The 21,202-nt window shown below is 39.7% G+C and overlaps 1 protein-coding gene across 3 annotated transcripts in view; it reads right to left on the bottom strand.

Annotated features, from left to right (window-relative positions):
• The window catches only part of WDR77 (WD repeat domain 77), a 63,022-nt gene that overhangs the window by 7,884 nt on the left and 33,936 nt on the right, over nt 1-21,202 (bottom strand). For all 3 annotated transcript variants that reach the window (XM_032949073.2, XM_076065375.1, XM_076065374.1), the window contains exons 6-9: nt 19,163-19,233; nt 18,714-18,768; nt 12,973-13,044; nt 8,885-8,996 (exon numbers count right to left, since the gene is read on the bottom strand). In XM_032949073.2, coding sequence (XP_032804964.1) covers nt 8,885-8,996; nt 12,973-13,044; nt 18,714-18,768; nt 19,163-19,233 — 310 coding nt within the window. The remainder of the gene's footprint in view (nt 1-8,884; nt 8,997-12,972; nt 13,045-18,713; nt 18,769-19,162; nt 19,234-21,202) is intronic.

Raw genomic sequence — 21,202 nt, 5'->3', positions numbered from 1 at the left:
TAAAATTAAATTACTGCCCAGCACTTTACCTGTTTTAATTATATTTTTATGGTCACTAATAACCCGAAAGCATTCAAACATTTTTGTTAGTGTATCCTGGGAAAACTGTATTTCCGCTAACGGCAGGACACGACTTGACCATCTGCCAAATCAACTTCTGCCAACAACAGTGGCACCTTGCAACTGTAATGCTTCTTCGAGTCACATCTGTCACTGCCAAACTTTGGCACACTCCCACCTTGTGTGGCTGCTGCAGGTTATTAAAATGTAGAAAATACTGAGAATGGGGGGGGGGGGAAACACAATTTACTGCGATTCAAAGTCACAGCCATCTCGCTTCTAGAAACAAAAACACAGCATTGTTGTGCTGTGATAACATTGCCGAGTGACACTCGACCGAAAGCCTTGAGCTCGCAAGCATTACCACATGCAGCCCCAGGAACACAGATTCGTCTGTGTGTAAAGGTTTCTGTTTTTGTATTCATCCTGCTAGCGTCAACCGCGCTGGTATTTCAACGAAAGGGGAAACACGTGGTTGCCAAAATCAAGCAATGGACCCCAAAACGTGCACGAGGCGCTTCAGACCCCAAATGAACATAACAAGTGCCATTTGAAGTCAAGACGCATACCTAACGTCATAAAATACTCTACAGAATAATCCTTTCACATTCCAATATTTACAAGACAAATACATACATTGTCCTGGTAATCATCCACAACCCTAAAGAAGTACATCTTTTCTTTGTGTGCCCATTTTGCAAGTTCGGTCAAATGAACACCTGTGTACTTTATCATGCTGCCATCCACAGACATTTCAAAGAGAAGCTAATACAAGGTGGGGGGGGGGGGGATCACCCACCAACGTTTTTCTTCTTTCTATAAATGGCAAGGTTTACAAACACACACCAATCTCTCGTCTCCTGCTGGTCACATCAGCGTTCTACTTTGGCCAGCGATTTCTGGCTTGCTGCGACATTCAATTTATCGCGCACGCAGCTTGGACGAGGTTGTGATCTTGGGAAGACTGCACAGTTCAGTTTGCTCTTTGGACTTGGCACGACTCTGTCTGTCCCATGTGGCTGGCAATGAGTTCACACTGATGGCAGTGGTGTTGCAATGACACTAAGCCTGCATCACAAGAGGACCCTAATATGATCTCTACACATACACCAATGACACCAAAAACAGTGAACCGAGTGCTGTTAATTGCCATGACAGATGTTAAAAATCACAGCTTCCAACACAAGAAAATTAAATAAACCTACACCACCCTGCCATTTAGCCCAACATTTATTTGAGGTCTAGATTCAATCCCGCAATGTGGAATGTAAATTAAATGGGTACAAAAAACAGTTTTCATTTTTTTTATACGTGTGAGCATTTCTGGCCTTGTCAGTTCGACGATACAAGTAATTTTGCATAATTAGATAAGTAAAATAACTCTGAATAGGTACTCTATATAAATGCTGTAGAGATTATATATCAAGCAAATTAAAACTAGAAATTAGTGCTCTACGACTGAATTAAGCTTTATTTAAGCACTAGAAAATGGAAAGGTTATACAACAAACTATGCATGCTAGACAAACTGTATCGATATGATGTGCACATGGAAAAAAAAACATTTAAATAAAAGCTGCATTGTAGATTGGCTATTAAACAGTTATTAAATAATAACTAAAATTTGCAAATTTCAGGTAGGCATAATTATATGGTGAAAGGTTTCATAGAACTTAAGGCCATGCATGAACTTTGCTGGGGGACTGTTTAATAAATCACCACTGTAGGCCCATTAGAACGTACAACAAAGTACACCGGGGACTCGCACACCAATGGAAAATGTTTACAATGGCACTAAAAGCACTGTGTTAAAGAACAGATCCCAGCGGCAGGGTTTAGGCAAATGTGCAGCAGGCACACATTTCTAATGCAGAACCTTGTTTTGTGCAAAGCGCTAGGGATGGTTATTAAAGTGCAAATAGCCACATAATTTCCCACTGGACCTATATCAGAAACCCTGAAAATGTTTACATTATTTATATGTACGGCTACAAGCTAGCACAGAACATAATGAACAACTGCATGGCATGTTATTGCGTATAAACACAAGGTACAGCGATATGATGAAGTGCTAAATGACGGAAACACCAATATTTAAACACAAAACAAAAAAAAACACTTTATAGCAGTATTAGACGTACATACAATTCATTTACACACGAAGAAGTCGTTTATATATTATGCATAAATACACTCAGTAAACGTTATTAAAGTTCATGAAGGTTTAAGTATTAGAGAAAAGAAAATGCTTGAAGTTTTCTTTACAAAATCCTTTTAATATCAATATCGCTTCCAAAAGAATTGCCTTGATTATTTTTGTTGTCTGCAATTTTGATATATACATGCAAATTTTACATTCAATTAAATAGTTAACTGTAGCCTAATTATTTCAGGTATTTACGCACAATGTTTGCATTTATTTGTATTACTCATCAGGGAATGACATTTGAAGTATTTTTTGTGGAAATGTAAAGTGACTTTTCATCATCAGCCATGATCTCTCCACCGCTGGATGAAGGTGTTCTCACCACCTCCCCAGTCCCATGATGCAACAATCCATCCAGCACTTCCACACGCACTCATTTCATAACTCCATCTCTGCCGCAAACGCACTCTCGGACGTGTTCCTACCTTGGATGAAATGCCTTAATAATGCTTAACCACAGGCCACGTCACCCCGCCTAGTGAGACGCCCTGCCCCAAATCTCACTTGACGTGAGCAGGGCAGTTGGCAGTTGCGAGCACCAGGTGTGATGTTGCAAGAACACGTAAAGGGATCGTCTTTTGATGACACACGTAACAGCGAACACTTTTTTGCGCCCGGTGTCAGGGGCAACTCCTCTGATCGAAATGACCAGCTTTCTAAAGGGCGAAGTCTGCAGGAGCAACATAACTGGCAGCATAGGTTTTTGCATACCACGTAGTACGTGGATTCCATCACGTGCACGAGTTGGAACTAAAAAAAGCAATCACAACCAAGACACGATGGCAAGTCACTTAATTAGGTGGCTCTTACACGGCACATTGTGGGATCTCGAATGTCCACAAGCGGACAAAGATGCATGATGAATGCTTGCTATAAACAATATCGCATGCACAAAAGCAAAACAATGTTTTGCACAACAACCTTGCGTTGCTACTCCATTTCAAAATAAATGCAAGTGAAATGGTTAAAAATATATATATTTTTTTGTCTTACCCAAAGGACGTGGGAGCTGAATGACTTTGGGGCAAGTAGCCCAGAAATCCGTGCCACAAACTTGCTAATTAGTGCTGCACTATTAAACCACGCTGCATTGTAATATTTACCCACTGGAATTCCTCCTGAAATGCTGGCTGCTTCTCAAACCAACTAATAATGCCGTTCCCACAAAGGGGCAAGCCGTTGGACTAAACTAATGTACTGTACACAGTGTATATGAAGAGGATAAAATAAACAGTAAAATGTCTTGCAGCCATCAATTGCACTTAGAAACGCTTGAAAACGAAAGTACGAGGTGCATTTGTTGAGGTGCACATTCTTAGAATGTATCATTAAAACATAAGGACTTGCATAAAACATTTATTCCAGACTTTATGCTCATGATGGGAAGGAGCGATGAGAATGTATTCCGTTTTATTGTGCTGAAATCGTTTAAGATGTCCCTCCAGTTGTAATCTATCAATAATATTTGATGCATTTTAATCACCCTTGAAATATATTTTAAAGGATCATGCTAAGTTAGTGAGCATAATAATAACTATAAAGACCTCTTACCGATATCTACATTTACTAATTATAAACGAGTCCATTTTGCACACTGACCACCACGCTGGTCAGTGCACTAGTGGAGCATAGATCTTGGAGCATAGCACAATGGATTTTGCTGCACGACCCCCTGCTGACAGTGTAGCCCTAATGCGGCCTACAACCTCTGCTTGATGCATGGCAGTCACAAATCCAAGCAATATACAGGCTCAACCCCACTTAACATAAACATCTCTTCATATTGGCTAATTGTAAAAGATCACGAACCCTCTTTTTTGGAAACAGTGGCACAACGCCCTTCTAAGCTCAAGCAGAGATTGAGCACTTTAAGCCACAAACGCAAAGTGAGGGGAACTGGGAGTGTGAGACCAGATGGTCCCCCTTCCTACGGAGATTAAAATTAGGTGCATGGGTGAGGAGGTCGGGAGGTGGGGATAGGTGTAGGGGGAGGGGGGGCTGCGCCCCTTGGCCAGGAACGGGCGAGAGTGGAGCATTGCTCGGTGGGAGCTTGGTACTCAAGTTCACATGCCATGTGTAAATTATTTTATTTGCAGGGGTTTTTATTTTTCTCACATGCTTTCCCCTTTCTCTTTCCCTTCTCCCCACCCTCCCCCTATCCCTTTTCTTCCCCCAGTATGTCCGTTACTTTCCCCCTTACCAACCCCATCTAAAGCTTCATGCCACCACACGTGGTCGCCACTTGGATGGGGCAGCGAGCAATATTTTTTACACCTTCATAGGGCCCTCTCGCGCCAAAATCGGTTTGCTGTTCACCGAGCTTCTGTCCCCCCCACCCCCCCCCCCCCCCCCCTTGTGCGATCAACGTATTGTACCGGGCTCGCGTTGAGTTACAATAAAAACATGAAAAAACCGTCAACATATATCATTACATATCATTCAATATATTCACACCCATGCATGCTGTATATACACAAAAGTGTAGTGGTTCATGCTTGTGATCCAGTGCTTTAGAGGCAAGGGTTGGTGGATCACTCAGAGATGTGAAGCTTCCCATTCCGCTCGGCTTTGAGATGACCGGGAAATGGTTCGTGAACTTATCTTTGCAAACCTTTGAGTGTTATCCCTTCATATGCGTGGGTTTTCTCTGTGTACACACACATCTCGATGCAGGACCCTCCTAACAGTCTTGAGTTTCAGTGAGGCTTTCTTGGGTAAATACAATTCTTAGATTTTTCTTTTTGGGGGGGGGGGGGTTATTACAGGTATATGCTTTAAAATATTAAGGCACACACCACCTCCCCAGCACATGCATTCATGACCCCCGCCCTGCCCCTAAGCACACGCCAACCCCCACTCCCTACGCCTTTACCCATTCTCCGTCCTCACATTTCATCTCCTGCACTAACCCCTCCACCACCCTCCCCTCACCCTTCCTCACCCACGCATTTCTCAACCCCCGGTTCACCCGAACCACCATACACATACTAATTTCCCTGAGAATGGAACAATGTTACTTATATTTCTTTCAAAGAAAATATTTTCATTTAATTTAACAAAAAAAATATCGTTGAAAAAAAGCACACATCCCTGGGCCAGAATGGCATCATTGGTAAGCGGCGTGGTTCTCTTCATGGCTATTGGTTTGGGAGGGGGTTTTATAGCCGTTGCAAAACCCTGAGAAATGTTCACAGACAGGAACGGATGCACATAAAAAAAAATCCCAGCCTTCGCTTCGAGTGTCTTAATGGCTCCCTTAAATATTGTTTGTAGCGTTGGTGTTGGAGCGCAGCAGTCCGTCATTTTTGTGAATACTTTGAGAGCATAAATGTTTTTTTTTTCCCTTTGGGCTAACAAAAGCGGTTTTTTTATGTTTATGTTTTAATAATAATAAAAGTCTGAAGTGTTTTACTTATTTATATGACCAGAAGTTATTTTGGTGTTACGAACTGAATTGTAAAAGACCAAAATAATAATGATATTACTAAACTGATTTTGGTGCATAAAACACCAGCAAGGCAACTTCTGCAATTGCACTGTACAGGTCAGTAAGACGAAAGCCCAGTCACTCCCAAGGTTATTTATGTGCAAGCAAATCTCATTATTCTTATGCTATGCCCCCAATGCTCCCCCAAACCACTCCCTCCTCTTCTCCCATGCAGCTGATATTACAAGCTGCTGCAATCATACAATCGTGTTTGCTTGTTTATCATGCCCATGGTGTTAAGGAAGGCCCCCGTGTGTTGCAACACTTACTCCCACATTTTTTCCACATTCAGCATTGAGTCCTAACATTACACATTATGGATGGACAACTCATAGGATAATCAATGAAATGGCTCTACATTCACTTGTTATCCAGAGCATTGCTGAATTTTGCATGACTCCACAGTCTGTAATTGACAAACATCTATCATAGTCAAGCAATTACTTCACATTTGTAATGGCCCAATCTCCATTTTATCATCTTCCTTCTAATTAAATCTCTTTAATCCTTTTGCCCGAGGCAGAACATTAATCCCACTTCCCGTTGGCTTATTATCACGGCCATAAACACTTCTTAATCCAGTTTACTTCATGCCTTTTACAACTGCGTGTGAGGGCAAACTAGAAAAAAACTGCCGAAACTAATTTTAATTGGGAACCTTGAATGTCACAGCTAAGCCTAAATAATTAAAGGATTATTTTATTTTTAACATTTACAACAAACGTGCGAAATCATGTTCAAAGTAAACTTGGTTATTTTGATGAACTAAACAGCAAGTGTAATAAACTTCAAATTAGTATTTTAAAGTGTGTATTTCACAATCACCGTTAGAATGTATTTCTAATGTACACATTCGCCTTCACCAAATCGCACACACCAGTGTGGTGAAGTATGATCATACAACCCCCAAATGACTATCAGAGATAAACCGCAATGGCTGATGTTGATGTTCACCATTTTAATGCTCTTCAAAATTAAGCTGAACAATATATATTCGCCAATGATGGAGCAACACTGCAGTACAGTACTGTCATTCAGCAGCACAAGTAGTTGTAATCATGCGTAGTTACCAATTTAGTACAGTTACATTTTTTGTAACCTAATTTATTATTCATATTTCCGATTCTAGCAACCACATTAAGTTAGACACGATCAGATAAAAAAAACTAAAATATAAAGCCAGGTAGGATTTTTTGTGAACGTATGTACAGCTCAACCAAATACAGTTTTTTAGGGTTTGCCAATAGAATGGGCTAGCCACTAATGTGAGGTTTTAATAGGATGTGCCGAATAAAGCCCACCAAATGGCATCTATATTGAAATCTTTGTGCTCCTAATTAAGGCCAACGTCTGCTGTTTGTAAATGTGGCACCAGTCAGCAAATGAATGTGTTCTTTGCTCCTCTTATCGAGGGACAAGCTGTTCTGTTGAAAAACTGTTTCTATAATGCAAACTAAAATTCTCCACGTGTCTAAAAGAAAATTAACGGCAATTGCACGTTTTGTATATCTCACTGAATATTACCAAATTATGCTTCGTGTTTTGATAAAGGTTCCTTATGCGGCAGTATTAATATTACACAACAGGTTCAAATTGTACAGGCAGTCCTCGAACCTACGTCAGCTTACTTTCCTTGAAAAGGTGCCGCAAGTCAACACGGTGTAAATCGAGACTGATTTTCCCAAAGAAGAAAAATTCTGCATAGGGGGGTTATGTTCCTGACCAAAGGTCCAATGTGACACTTTTTATAGATGTGAATACAAAAAGCATATTTAATAAACTACCAACCATATGTCAATTACAATAGTGGTATTCTTGGTTCTTTCGGTAAAGTCACGTAGAAGGGAAACAATAAAAGAATAAAAATAAAATATATTAAAAAAAATATATATTTTTTTTATTTTATTGTTTCCCTTCTACGTGACTTTACCGAAAGAACCAAGAATATGAATCCCTGCAGTCATGAACGCTTTAAATCAGAATACAATAGCATAGTGTTTAGAAAGATCTTACCTCGATCCTTCACAATTCTTCGCTAATTTGGACTAAACACGGTAATGGCCTTTCTGCCACGTTTCTTTTCAACACCATCACTAGAGCAACCACCTTTCCTTTTCGACGCCGTTTTAAGGGATTAAATAAATGCTTCGAAATGCAGAGGTTTAGCGCCAGAGCGCCGCGTCGGCAAGCAGACCGAGCAACGTACTTGCATGTATGTTTTTGCGCAGAACCGGTGCCCGAGTTGGCGTCGTGTCGTGTGGGCCCGACCGGCACAAGAAACACCACAGCCGTGGCAATCAGCGACCTGCCATACGTGTGGATCGACGCAAGTCGAGGACCACTGGTATTCGTTGAAATGTATCTCCATTGCAGTGGAAATGGTCGACCGCTGTAAGTAAACCCTCAAAATTCCACAGAACCACCATGGACCAATTATATATATATTTTTAAATTAACAAGACTCTAAGTCGTAGTGTCCTGCAACAGTTCCGTGGATCACACCCTAATGGGGCCTTGTGAACCACCAGTGCTCTCGAGCAGTTGCTTCTCAACCTTCTTCATTCCATTGCACACTTTGGGGCTTTTAGCTCGATCTTCGCGGCACACGGAACCAAAACGCCATTGTGGGAGAGGGTGGATGGAGATGCATTGTTGCGGCCGCTTTCCCAACTGCCCATGCGTGACCAAGGGGAGTTGAGAGCCGGGGGTGGGGGATGACGGCTCTCAGCTGCACTGAGTCGCGACCAATACAGAGGGAAGGGCTGGAGGTGGGGGGGGGTGGAGACGGTATTGGCCACTTATCGGCATTGATGAGAGTTCAGCTCTCCTAGCTTGTTAACAGTGAGCGTCTTTACTTTGCTACAATTAAACAAATACCGCGGCACACACCTTGCCAAGCACTGCTCTAGTGTATGCGATGGTATTAAAAACAATTAAATGTTGTCATTACGGGCACTTAGTACCCACCTCAAAAGCCTACTCTGTACAAATTCTGTGGCTCTGCGGGATGATGCTATACGAACTGAAGACATTTGTGGACAGTGGCATCGACGTAAAACAATGGCATGGTTTGATACAAAATGTACAAAGATACATCTGATGAAGTTTATTGGCATAACATATACAACTTACTTGTGAGGACAGAAAGAAAGTCTGAAGATGCTCCTTGAATGGATTTGAGCTGACTTTAAGGATGTGGTTGGATTTCCCAGGTCTCTTAAACCAATATGACCCAATTCTGTCCCTAAAAATCACAAGAGGAAACAAAAGAATAGACATGTGACCCAGTTAGAAAAATCAAATCTCTTTCAATTCAATATCCCATTTCGTTTATTTATACATACACAATAAATATATATTTTACATTAACTGAAATAAGTAAAATCAACAATTATGGGAATGTTGGAGAAACATCTCTACAATTATCACACATTTCCCTTCTATAATTATCTATCTTACCTTTCATTATGCAATGCAATATTTTTTAATGGACATGGTTAATGTGTGTCAAATTGTATTATTTTTTTACCAAAACACTCCCAATAAGAGTTAATTACGAAAACGAGCAGTCTCTCGATGTGATAAATTAACGATTTGCTATGGTGCACATGCAGTAGGTTCAATGATAAATATTAACTTGTGTGACATTCCAAGGAGATGGATTTTTGTAAATGCTGTTGAGAGTATAGATACACATGCCAAGTGGCTTAATCTAACTTAAAAAAAAAGCTCGTTTGGCTTCTTTAAAATTAAGTAGCTCGGTAAAATACAGAAACTTTAAAGCAAATATTATTTTTTATTAAACATCAAGATAATATCCTCTACACGATCCCAATGCCAGTGGTCCCCTTTACAAAATATGGAACCTCAAAATAAAATAAGTTGAGAATTGTATTCTTGGTTCTTTCGGTAAAGTCACGTAGAAGGGAAACAATAAAATAATAAAAATATAAAACAATAAAATTCTCACGACGTTTCGACTGCAACACAAGCAATCATCAAATTTTCTTGCTGTGGTTTTCACACCTGATGATGATTGCTTGTGTTGCAGTCGAAACGTCGTGATAATTTTATTGTTTTATATTATTATTTTGTTTCCTTCTACGTGACTTTACCGAAAGAACCAAGAATATGAATCCCTGCAGTCACGAAAGCTTTAAATCAAAATTTAAGTTGAGAATTGTTAATAAAACTCCGAATAGTTGTCTGTTGCATAAAGATGGTTAGTATGTACTGCACACATGTTCCATGGGGAAGTTGCCCAGACACTATTTTATGATACCAAATACAATTACCATGGCATTTTTTTTGTCCCATCCTGGCCTGCACAAGCTTATTTGTTTGCAGTGCAAGCACCCGGGTGTCCCATTGGCTTGAAGGTACGAAGGTTTTTCAATAATGAAACAGGGTTTTAATAGTTCTGCAACCTATGGCAGTGCGATTTCAATAAAAAAACTGCACAAATGGGGTCTGAGCCTGGCACTAAAGTGCAATATTTTGCAGCTTTTTTATAAATTGCACTTGTCTTTTCAACCTCAAAAGGACAACAAATGTATAAAAGCCTTCTGCTTTTCTAATGTTTAGTTGAAGGAACTGCCATCTTTGAATCTGGGGAAAAAGAATATCTGCACACGAGTACCATAGTCAAACTCCATTGACAATGTTTACTAAAATCTTACTGGGAATAATCAAAAGGTGCATGTAGAACTTTTTCACACGGTACGTAGCCAACCATGCTGATCAGAGGCGTGGGGAAAGGACAACCAACTAAACAACAAACTTGAATCCCTGCAAATTTTAAAGATGCAGCCCTACAAATTATTTCTCAAATACTGGCAGAGGTGCCTCGACTACAGGCAACTGTAGAGAACCCCTCTAGAAATCATAGTTTAAATCCCTATACGTATTGAATCCCCATCAATTGGCGATGTCAACTGTTCCAAAAATATATAAATAATGCCTTTAAGTCCCTTTTATTATGTATTTGAATAACAAGTCAATCATTTTCGGAAAAATCTAAAGGACCTGCCCAACATAATTTGACAAGACAAGGTGTAAGTTATAATTTCATCTTAAATTATAAATGACACCTACATTTTAATTAGGCAGTTAGCGAGTCTATTGTTTTGGCTATTACTAACAATGACATATATGAGCTCTACATTGCAGCTGGCATATGTTCACAATAACCCTTTGCCAAATAGAGTAAAACTTGAAAAAACAATTTTTGGAAAACTATAAAACAATATTTTCCTTATGTCACTTCTTTCTGCCGAATTATTTAACAGCACTTAATGTCGAATGCTTTGACCAGTTTGTATATATATTTTTTTACAAACTAAAAAAAAACATGTTTCAACCTGTAAACAAAGAACGGATGCATATTTACATTCAGAATTAAAACACAAAGGCAGGGAACATATTTTATTTGTTTTGCTAATGCATGCATATCAAATTTTGATTTGAAGCTTTCGTGACTGCAGTAATTTATATTCTTAGCTCTTTCGGTAAAGTCACGTTGAAGGGAAACAATAAAATATATATAAAAAAATAAAAATTCTCACGACGTTTCGACCATAACACAAACGGTCATCATCAGGTGTTGCCGTTGGTTTTTCACACCTGATGATGACCGTTTGTGTTATGGTCGAAACGTCGTGAGAATTTTTATTGTTTTAAATATATTTTATTGTTTCCCTTCAACGTGACTTTACCGAAAGAGCTAAGAACATGCATATCAAGTCAAGCTTACACTTACGTTACTGGGATTCAATCCAAAGTGTCGACATTTTTACCTTATCATGCTTAAGTCCATGGAGATTTTCAGCCAGGGTATATTTTGCCTATGTGATTTCACAGTTTCAGTTTTAATAGCTGGTTTTGTACTTTACCCAAGAATCAGTGTCTCAGTTTTAATTACATAAGAGGTCTCCGTCAACCAAGTCCATATTTTCTTTAAATAGACCTTTGATTGAAATATTATTCTACAAAAGTCACAGGAGTGGCAATTGCAGTGATATAAGTACAATGCAGAAAATGTAAGTAAAATCAAATTAGAAAGTGGCAGCTTTGGGGAATGACTAATGGGAATACTTTAACCGTCATAAGCGGTACTAGATTAGCTTATCTTCTTGGTTCTTTTGGTAAAGTCACGTAGAATGTTTACTTTTTATTATTTTATTTCCATTCTACGTGACTTTACCGAAAGAACCAAGAAGATGAATCCCTGCAGTCACGAAAGCTTTAAATCGAAATTTAGATTAGCTTAATCAAGGCCCATTCGCGTGGCACTGCCTTTGAAACGAGCAACTCTTTGCAATCCATACCGCCCGGGGTTCATCTGACCTTTTCAAACGGCGGATTAAAATTCAATGTCAGACCTGACTTAACAAACCCCAACACCCTCAGGTTGTGCACTACACACAGGAATCATCTCCTCTTGTCAGATACGACAAGGTGACCCAGCACTTTGAAATCACAGTGGTAAATATAATACCTTTATACGTAAATATATTGCTACTGAATAAGTATTTGAAGATGTTAATTTGAATTGTAAATAATGGGACATTTTTTCTAATTTCATTTTCTCACTTTTGTAAAGTATTCTTTTGTTTGTAAATAATAACAATGAAACACAGAGGTGGCTGGGTGCCACAGAGGTTAGAGTGCTCAGCCGGCAATGCTGAGGTCCTGTGTTCGAATCCAGGTTTTAACACTGAATGTTATTAACCTGTTTAGTAAGTTTATGGTCTCGGCTTAGTTACCAATGACTGAGCAAAAAACCCTCATCATAATACATTTGGTTCTGCACTTAATTTGGATAAATACCATCTCTGAAAATGAAATATATAATTATGTCACGTAACAAAGATTCCACTCTGTTACAGGTTGGGTGCGAAAGTGCTGCCCCCTAGTGTGGATAAGTGGTCAGAAATTCAGAGGCAGTTCTGTGAAAACTTCTTCTGTGGCCCATTCCCAAACATTTGATAATGCTCTGTGGTGACCATTGAGAATATATTCTGTCTCATCACATAATAGTGAAAGCACAATCAGGATAACAGTTTGAAGACGACAGAAAAAATTAACAGTTAGAATCAACATTTTAAGCTAAAATCTCATGTTTTTTGGTATTAATATTTTAATTACAGGTCCAATTAGCAAAACTGAGAATAGGATTCTGACAACACTATAGTGTGCCCAAATCTGAAAAGATAGCTTACCAAAAGCAACACTCATCCTATGGTGTGGGCTCCATGCCACACATGTTGGCACTGATCCGTTGGGCTTCGTATCTGTATAAAACAAAGAGGAGAAAATATACAGCTGAACAACACTGCTTGGCAAAAAAAATTACAACCCTGTTGGCTTCATTTGATTTGAATGGAGCTACATGTTTTGTTTATATATAAAAAAAATCTGTGTTGCATGAAAATAAGATTAAAATTGCATGATTGCGACGTTAACAAAGAAGCCTGATTTTGCGTAAGTCAACACAACTAAATGTAAATACAAGCGCTGCACTCAATAGCATTTAAGCTGACCTGAATTCCACATCAAACGACCGTGGGGTGGTGATCATTTCCTGTTTACAGCCCCGACTGATTAAACGTCCACATTCCTATAACAGGAGCAAGTCTTTCCATTGTCCGAAGGGCAACCACTAGTGGACTTTCCCACAAAAGTGGTTCTCATTTGATCGACCCCAAATGGATGAAGGGCTTGAATCGACCCTTGCCAGGGATTTCCAAGTCACGTCCTTCCAAATGCAAGCAAGCACCAGCTGGCTGTTTTTTTTCTTTAGATTTATCTCTAAAATGTTGTTCCCAAAATGATCAAACTCAACAGGTGCGATGTTCATAAAGGCACTAAAACACTAAACACATTGCAGAAATGTCACATCAAGTGTTCACCGGTTTGGCATTTGTATGAAATTATAACTTCACGTGCTGTTGCAATGGGAGGTCGAGTAGCTTCTCCACCTACAGGGAAATGAAGCTATGCTAACGACTACCACTTCACATATGTACTGAATCAGATAAGTTACACCTGGACGGTAAATCACATGGACAATGTGAGCAAAAATAAGAATAAAAATGCATCCGTCTGCCCTCAGTGAGGTCCTTCAACCCACAATGGGTACGCATATCTCAGAAAATAATCTTGAATTCCATTCCCCTATTGTCAAGTGCAAGATGTTTAATGGGGTTATAGAGAGTTGAATTCTGGGCATGACCAGCGAGGGAAAAAAGTATTTGATCCCCTGCTGATTTTGTACGTTTGCCCACTGATAAAGAAATGATCAGTCTATAATTTTAATGGTAGGTTTATTTGAACAGTGAGAGACAGAATAACAACAAAAAAAATCCAGAAAAACGCATGTCAAAAATGTTATGAATTGATTTTCATTTTAATGAGGGAAATAAGTATTTGACCCCTCTGCAAAACATGACTTAGTACTTGGTGGCAAAACCCTTGTTGGCAATCACAGAGGTCAGACGTTTCTTGTAGTTGGCCACCAGGTTTGCACACATTTCAGGAGGGATTTTGTCCCACTCCTCTTTGCAGATCTTCTCCAAGTCATTAAGGTTTCGAGGCTGACGTTTGGCAACTCGAACCTTCAGCTCCCTCCACAGATTTTCTATGGGATTAAGGTCTGGAGACTGGCTAGGCCACTCCACGACCTTAATGTGCTTCTTCTTGAGCCACTCCTTTGTTGCCTTGGTCGTGTGTTTTGGGTCATTGTCATGCTGGAATACCTATCCACGACCCATTTTCAATGCCCTGGCTGAGGGAAGGAGGTTCTCACCTAAGATTTGACGGCACATGGCCCCGTCCATCGTCCCTTTGATGCGGTGAAGTTGTCCTGTCCCCTTAGCAGAAAAACACCCCCAAAGCATAATGTTTCCACCTCCATGTTTGACGGTGGGGATGGTGTTCCTGGGGTCATAGGCAGCATTCCTCCTCCAAACACAGTGAGTTGAGTTGATGCCAAAGAGCTCCATTTTGGTCTCACCTGACCACAACACTTTCACCCAGTTGTCCTCTGAATCATTCAGATGTTCTTTGACAGACTTCAGACGGGCATGTATATGTGCTTTCTTGAGCAGGGGGACCTTGCGGGCGCTGTAGGAGTTCAGTCCTTCACGGCGTAGTGTGTTACCAAATGTTTTCTTGGTGACTAGGGTCCCAGTTGCCTTGAGATCATTGACAAGATCCTCCCATGTAGTTCTGGGCTGATTCCTCACCGTTCTCTTGATCATTGCAACTCCACGAGGTGCGATCTTGCATGGAGCCCCAGGCCGAGGGAGATTGACAGTTCTTTTGTGTTTCTTCCATTTGCGAATAATCGCACCAACTGTTGTCACCTTCTCACCAAGCTGCTTGCCAATGGTCGTGTAGCCCATTCCAGCCTTGTGTAGGTCTACAATGTTGTCCCTGACATCCTTGGACAGCTCTTTGGTCTTGGCCATGGTGGAGAGTTTGGAATCTGATTGATTGATTGATTGCTTCTGTGGACAGGTGTCTTTTATTTAGGTAACAAGCTGAGATTAGGAGCACTCCTTTTAAGAGTGTGCTCCTAATCTCAGCTTGTTACCTGTATAAAAGACACCTGGGAGCCAGAAATCTTTCTGATTGAGAGGGGGTCAAATACTTATTTCCTTCATTAAAATGCAAATCAATTTATAACATTTTTGACATGCGTTTTTCTACATTTTTGTTGTTGTTATTCTGTCTTTCACTGTTCAAATAAACCTACCATTAAAATGATAGACTGATCATTTCTTTGTCAGTGGGCAAACGTACAAAATCATCAGGGGGTCAAATACTTTTTCCTCACTGTACAAGGTGTCCTTAACTGTCCCATATTGCGAAGAATCGAGACACGTCACACCAAGTGTTACACGGTTTCTTCGTTTTGTATGCATAATTTAATAACATCAGACTTTATGGAACCAATTGCCAGTTCTGGATTTTTGTAAACCAGCCTGCGTAATAGTAAGTTGGTAATAGTATTGACATTAAACAACAGTATATGTGACGATACACATTGGAACTCTTCTATTTACATTACCCTGTAGCTCTCTCACCCTCATCCCCTACCCATCCAACCAGATCCCACTCACACTCACCCAACTTCAACCCTCATCTGCGCCAAACATGCAGCCCAGGAAGCTTCTTTATAAATAGCTAAATAGTGTATCTACAGGCATTTGTACTTCGAGTCTAGTTAGTGTCAAACTAGGTGGCCAGACCCATCTCGAAAGATACAAAAATGTTTACAGTACAAGCTGATTTCTGCAGCAGCTGTGCGACTATCTTTAATTGCAAAATTATTTTAAGATACGCCTTTGCACAAGGGATAGTATTTCATGTAGCATCAGAAAAACAATATTTTAAAATATTTTTCAGTCGTTTAATTGGCTCAACAAAAATAAAAGAACAATAGTTCTTGCATCAAAATAGTGCAGAAAATTACATAACTTTTCAGAATTTTCGGGATGATCTGTAAAATATGTACAATACACTTAAAAACAGTTACTGATGACACTGCTGCATTGCACGGTGTTATTTGTCCCTGTTGGGTTGTCCATCGTCGTCGCTTGCAAGTTCCACTGCATAATTAGGAGCACTGATTAAGGAGAGGGGGGAGCGGGAGATTCCAGCCATGCCTAAAAAGAAAGTTTTACTACCAAAAGTGGAAGATCGTTTTTTTCTTGACCTTAAATCGGCAGAAAAAAGGTAAAACTCTTCGCTCAATTGGCAAGCCGCCCAGAATAGATCTATACACTTGTGTAGAGTTCTGTGTGCAAGTCTGACAACATTCAGTGGTTTTTATCATCTCCTTGGTGAGCACTCTCCATTTGTTGCAAAGCCTTTTTCAGCCAAAAGATCACTGCTCTGTCACGTCATTTGACAATAACTGTGCCATCAAGGGAAAGGAGTAGAAAGCACATGATTGCCTCATGTCCCCGGATTTGCGAATGGATTTGTTAAAACTACATGCCTTTTTGTTTTCTTTTAAAAAAAAACACAAAGAATCCAAACCTACAAGAACCACACCCACTGGGCCAGCCATATACCGTTCGCATCGCAACGACGCCACCAACACGAATTTGTGAAAGCAGGACTCCTTGTTCGAATGATAAATTATTGAAATGTCAGTACTAAATTTGCAGGTAAATAAGCTTCATTAAAAGGAACCCCCCCCCCCCACAGTATTTTTGGCATGACACTTTCATTTCCATCTTCCCACACTGGGTCACAATCCACAGCCTTGTGCAATGCGGTTCTTGTTGCCTGTCTGACCTACGCCGCCAACATGTCCTATCCCACTACATTCTCCCGCGCACGCATTATGAACTACCCAATCCCGCCAGCATGTCAAGGCAATATCCATCTTTGGCTGCCCGCGATATGATGGAATCGGATCAGGCAGCGAAATCAAATAACCAAGGAGCTTCTGAATTTGCCTGCCTAAATCCCCTTTTCCGTGCACGCGTGGGATTCACTTCTTACCTGCCTTTTTGGTCAGACTTCTCTGGCAGCGAGAAATTCATTTGAGACATAACCTTCACCTAAATAAAGAAGGTTGCTGAATATCGTTTTTGGAAGGAAAAAACAATGCACAGAACCCATTATAGCCGCACACAGCCTGCATTCTAATTACCTCTCAATCTTCCTGGAGCGTAAAAAAACACGCTTCTCTCTTTAGTGCACTTAATAAATAACCAAAAATACTCACGATAATAATTACCATTAGAAATAATATTCTCAACATTTCCATTAATCCAAATTAACTGTGTCGTCCAATGTTAGCGAGGCATGTTTTTTTCTGGCTGTTAACTGGAGCACTGCCCGCATTTTAAGACACATGCATGTACCTCATTCCCAGCTGTCAATTACAGATGTGGTAGCCAATTAATGTGCTTACCCCATAGTGACCTTAATAATCATGCTGCATGCCAGATCCATCAGCAAAAGCAATTATATAATCATTCTAATAAAGCCCTCTCCAAATAATGTAAACGCACCATGCTGCGCTGCAGGCAGAGTTCTAAAAAGAGATTTCTTGTGATACTTTTGTGGGTTTTAATTATTAATTTTGCAACTCACCTCTGAGTTTGGCACCATAATCATTTTTATTGTAACTGTATGTGTAAATGTTATAACCTACAGGATAGTTCATATATAAATACAGCTTCAGTTGTTAATGGAGACAAACCATGAAAAATGCACACATTTATTAACACTAATGTCTTATTATGTACACATATATACACTTCATATTTTTTATAATAATTTGAGTACTGATACCACACATTCTAATGCCTTACCTCAGCTAAAATACGAATGGCCGTGTCATTTCAAGTTTTATATAAATAACCAATGTACTTGAGTTTAAATGACCAAATACGGTGGTGATATGCCCCCTGTTTAACTATGAAGGACTCTGCCCAGATTGTTCGTGTGAAATCGAGGGCTGGCTCTGCTTGACCTATTTCCAGCCACTCGTAACTAATGGTTACAAAAACCTTCCCTGAATGTCGAACATTATTTTTTTAAGTCTTTGGAGGTAAATGTCAACAGCCTCACGCATGCCTTAAATAAACAGATGGGAGTGAAATGTTTTTTTCTAAAAATTCCGCTATGTAAGCTGATAAAGCATAACATGAAAATATAATGCTCAAAGGAATAAAAGGGATAAAAAGCGAGAACATGTTCCATCTGCCACTTTGGTGATAAGCCAGCTGCAGGTTGCTTCCACGTCAACTGACCTGGCACTGGCGTTGCAATAAACACTATTTGCCTGGTGCAGTACTTGGAACAAGATTTCTGTCACACTGCCATCGCACTGCAACTTGACAACACAGTTGCCAGGTTTTGTGCTCTCACGTATGATGCACCTGCAATATCGGCGACAATGCACAGTAAGTGGCAGAGTGTCACTTGAGATTCTCACCCATCACAACGGCTGGCTTGGCCTTTCTTAGGTCCCAGAGCATAATTTTTCCATCCTGTTGGAATTGCATAAATCATGAAAGCTGTAAGAACATAATTCAATTTTAAAACAAATATAAGTGCACGGACAAAAAGCACTCTTAAGAAAAGCTATTTTAATAAACACATTTTGCATAATTTAAGAAATGCTAATTACCATTAACCAACATTTATGAACACAAATTTACATAAAATTCGAGCACTTTAAAGAATACCTAATAATTAAAAAGGTATATTACATAAGCAGATAAGCCAGAGAGAGGATAACTAATGCTAGTGACAGGAACGTAATGTATCTTGTTGGTGGGTGAGTTAACAAGTAGGTGAGTGTTCAAGGGCCAGCGATATATATCAGGAGGGGAATAGCAGGTCATACGATGAAAAACCCTATGCTAAAGCATTGCAACTTGCCTGAGAACAAGAGAGGAATAAGTTGTCATCGTGTGGCGAGAAGGAGACACAGTCCACGGAGGCAGAATGACCTACAAAAACAACGCACGTGACAAGAATTCAAAAAATGTGACAAGCAAGAAACATTTGAATGCCTTAAAAAAAAGCTCCATCATCTTCTTCTTCTCCTCGCGTACGGCTGATGTAGATGCAGAGCAACAACAATTTCACATTCAGGTGGTCAAGCCAGATAACCGCTTCAGGAGCAGTGAAGTGTATCGCTGCGATGTCTCCTTCGAATTTGTGGCTCGGGCATTGTGTCGTTATGTTGTAAGGTCTGTTTTGGATGATGACAGTTGCAAACTGGAGAGTTTTACATTTTCCATTTGTGCATCAGGTATCCGCATCTTCCATGTTTTTTGTGTATGCGGTTAAGGGCTGACCATGAGCTTCATGCAAGATCAAACCCAGGGATCTTGTGCATTGGCTCTTTCACGAGGTGTTTTTTTGGGGGCGTTTTGAACTGCGTTCAGCTCTCCAAGCTTCATTGGGGTCAAACTCGCATTGTTGAAGGTTAAGTGCATGAGTCCAAAAGGGCTTGTGTGATTAACGTACATCAAGAAACCAAGGAAAAGTATTGTTGTTCGTGACAAAATTGTAATATAGGGCTTGGGTGATAAAGGAAAAAAAGGATGTAAATGCATGGGTAAAGATGTCATCACATTAAAGCAACTGAACACATGGCCGTTAATAGGTTGTATGTAAAATGTTGAGTTTTAGAAACAAGCACACACAAATTGATTTAAAGCTTTCGTGACTGCAGGGATTCATATTCTTGGTTCTTTCGGTAAAGTCACGTAGAAGGAAAACAATAAAATAATAAAAATATAAAACAATGAAAAATTGTATTGTTTAATATTTTCATTATTAATTTTATTGTTTTAATTATGTTATTGTGTTCCCTTCTACGTGCCTTTACCGAAAGAACCAAGAATAAGCACACACAACTTCCATAATTTTGTCTGCATGGCTGTAAATAATAAATATATAACTACAGCACTAGCCCGTCATGTGCACTCACATCGTGCGTGCATATATGTGTGTGGTCTGCAGAATGCAAAACATATATCCAGGAAATGACAAAGAGTTTTTGATCACTGATGGCTTCCAACTTGTACACAGAGTAATCCCCCGGGTGTAATCACAAACAGCAAGCATCACAAAGCCCTGAGGAAGAATTTCACAGCAGCCAATTAACAGCATGGGCTCATTAACCCTACAATGATCATAGGTGTTATTGAGCATTCAGCAATGCTTTTAAGAGCAGGACATACTGGCTTTACAGCAGTTTTTATTGACTTGGTCCAAAGCTCTCACAAATAAAAGCAGTAGACGGAAGCCATGAAACCGATGTAATCGATGAAGTGAGAAAGAGGGCTTTTTAGATTTAAAAAAAAAATCTAATTCATGGGCATATTTCTAACAAATATATGGAGTGCATTGCACAGGACACGGTTAAAGGAGAACAGCATACACTCACAAAACTTGGCTTTGTGCAGTGGGATCGTCTGATTGCCGGATTACATCCTGATGTCGGCAAGGAATGCACCATAGTGCACATGACAAGACACGAAGACAGGGGTATCCATGGAAATATGGAAATTCAGCTTTCAAAAACGTGTCTCGCAGTACAATGACAGTCGGTGCTGCTGGTTCAATCACCGTATGGTTCAAGTGCTTACGCTTTTTATGTAGTGCTCTATGGATGTGTCTCGCAACGCTGCGGCACCGGTGGAGATTAACACGGGAGGTGTCGGTTAAAATATAACCATATTTTAGAAGAAAAATAGGTGTTTGTTCAATATGCCAAAACAAACTATTTAAATTAAAAAAAAATTCCAAAGCTAATTTTGATCAAAAAAATGTGCAATGTAAATGAATCCAATGCTGTACGTTACATCTGGATTGTTGCATTAAAAATTTACTGCATATTCCACATTTACTAAGCATTTTTATACGTATTTTGAAAATATTATAAATAGTTCAGTGCTGTAAGGATTA

This window comes from Petromyzon marinus, chromosome 7 (genome assembly GCF_048934315.1).
Source record: "Petromyzon marinus isolate PM22_M1 ecotype Great Lakes invasive population chromosome 7, UKy_Petmar_22M1.pri1.0, whole genome shotgun sequence".
NCBI lineage: Eukaryota > Metazoa > Chordata > Hyperoartia > Petromyzontiformes > Petromyzontidae > Petromyzon > Petromyzon marinus.
The sequence above is the reverse complement of the archived record's forward strand: the minus strand, read 5'-3'. Positions and strand labels throughout refer to the sequence as shown.